The following is a 1,743-nucleotide window of genomic DNA, read 5'->3' on the forward strand; positions in this document are numbered from 1 at the left end:
CACACACAGACACATACCCAAGCACACACCCATACACACACACCCACAGATACACACACACACACATACACATGCGCGCGTGCGTACACACACACGCAGACACACACACACCCCCCAACACACAGGGACAAATCAAATGAATCTGGGGGGGTGGAAGGAAAAGCTCAGGGCAGTGATGCCACCCATTGTTAATCAGCCTGAGACACCTCCTGCTGACCTACAAGTAAAACCCAAACCTTCCTTTCTCTGCAGTAGGTCGGAAACGTGGATGTTCTGTGTTCTCCCGTCCAAAACGGGTGCCGTTCGGCAAGAGGAAGTAGAGGTTTAAATTCCAAGGTGCAGGACACGCCCCCAAGCACAAGGCTCACCATAACCATGATGAGAGGTGCGGGTGATTGCCGGGTCATTGGAATGTACGTTACTCAGGGCCATGAGTAGGGGGACGCTGAGTGGGTGGGAGCTGGTGTGAGACAGGCGCTGGACAGACAGCCGTGTGTCTGGCAAGGCTTCACGGTCCGGTCAGTCTCCGTTGGCGCTGTTGCCGTCGACTGACTTTTCCGTCGAGTCGTCATCTTCCTCAGTCGTGACCTCCTCCTCTTCCTCCTCCAGGATGTCCTCCTCGATGATATCATCCACGTGACACTCCATGAGACTGCCCTGGCTCAGACAGGTGGCGACAGTTGAACCTGTGCTGTGGTGCTCCACGCTGGGATGCAGGACCTTGGGTAGGCCTCTCCGTTGCCTGCTGCGGGGGTGAACACAGTGTGTCCCAGGGATGTGAGGTTCTGAGGTACAGGAGAGGGAGTTGGTTGTGTGACAGAAAAGACAATTAGTCCTTTGAGCATCTTACCGAATCTCACTTTCATTTACGCAGCACCTTTAGTGACCCTGAGGACATCCCAAAGCGTTCTGCACCCCATGGCGTATGGTCTGACACATGGCGACCAATTTGAGCACAGCAAGCTCCCACAATCAGCGCCTTGATCATGACTGGTTAGTGACCTTGACTGAAGGTCAGCTATTGGAGGCAAACGGGCTCCAGATGCTTGAATCCAAGATAGAGAGGCAGGAGGCTGGAATCACCCAGAAGGCCAGGCAGCATCAGGAGGTGGAGAAGTCGATGTTTCAGGTGTAACCCTTCTGTGACCTGTGTTCCCATAACCCCACCTCACCACCCTGCACCCCCAATCCCCTTTATCTGCAGCTCTCCCTAAACCCAGCCCCAGTCCCGAAACATGGACTTCCCCACCTCCTGATGTTGCTTGGCTCGCTGTGTTCTTCCAGCCTCCTGCCTGTCTACGGAGGATAGCAAGTGGCCTGAAGAGTCCACGGCTGCCCCCGAGCCCCCACTATGGAGACCAGGAACCTTTCAGACTCAGGATTCTGCTTTCCAGTCGCACTCCCAGGTGGAGCCTCACACTTCACCCTGTTCTCTATCCGTCCCTACAACCCTGACACCTCTCTCCAATTGTCCCTACAACCTTCACCCACTCTCCATCTGTCCCTACACCCTTCACCTCACTCTCCATCCACCCCTACACCCTTCACCCCACTCTCCATCCACCACTACACCCTTCACCCCACTCTCCATCCACCCTAACACCCTTCACCCCACTCTCCATCCACCCCGTACCAGCCCTGTGCCAATCTCTGCCCTCTGACCTGGTGTGGAAGAACATTCAAACCAGCCTAAGGCGGGGGGGGGGGTGGGGAGCTGCTGCCCTGGGTCTCGTGGTTACCAGT

General features: G+C 55.9%; 1 protein-coding gene across 1 annotated transcript in view; it reads right to left on the reverse strand.

The window, feature by feature from the left end:
- Window positions 1–48: 48 nt before the first annotated feature.
- shfl (shiftless antiviral inhibitor of ribosomal frameshifting) overlaps window positions 49–1,743 on the reverse strand; it is a 26,604-nt gene continuing 24,909 nt past the window's right edge. The window contains exon 9 of the mRNA XM_043694933.1: window positions 49–785. Within this exon, the coding sequence (XP_043550868.1) occupies window positions 520–785 (266 nt within the window). The 3' untranslated portion in view covers window positions 49–519. The remainder of the gene's footprint in view (window positions 786–1,743) is intronic.

This window comes from Chiloscyllium plagiosum, chromosome 8, assembly GCF_004010195.1.
Source record: "Chiloscyllium plagiosum isolate BGI_BamShark_2017 chromosome 8, ASM401019v2, whole genome shotgun sequence".
Taxonomy (NCBI): Eukaryota; Metazoa; Chordata; class Chondrichthyes; order Orectolobiformes; family Hemiscylliidae; genus Chiloscyllium; species Chiloscyllium plagiosum.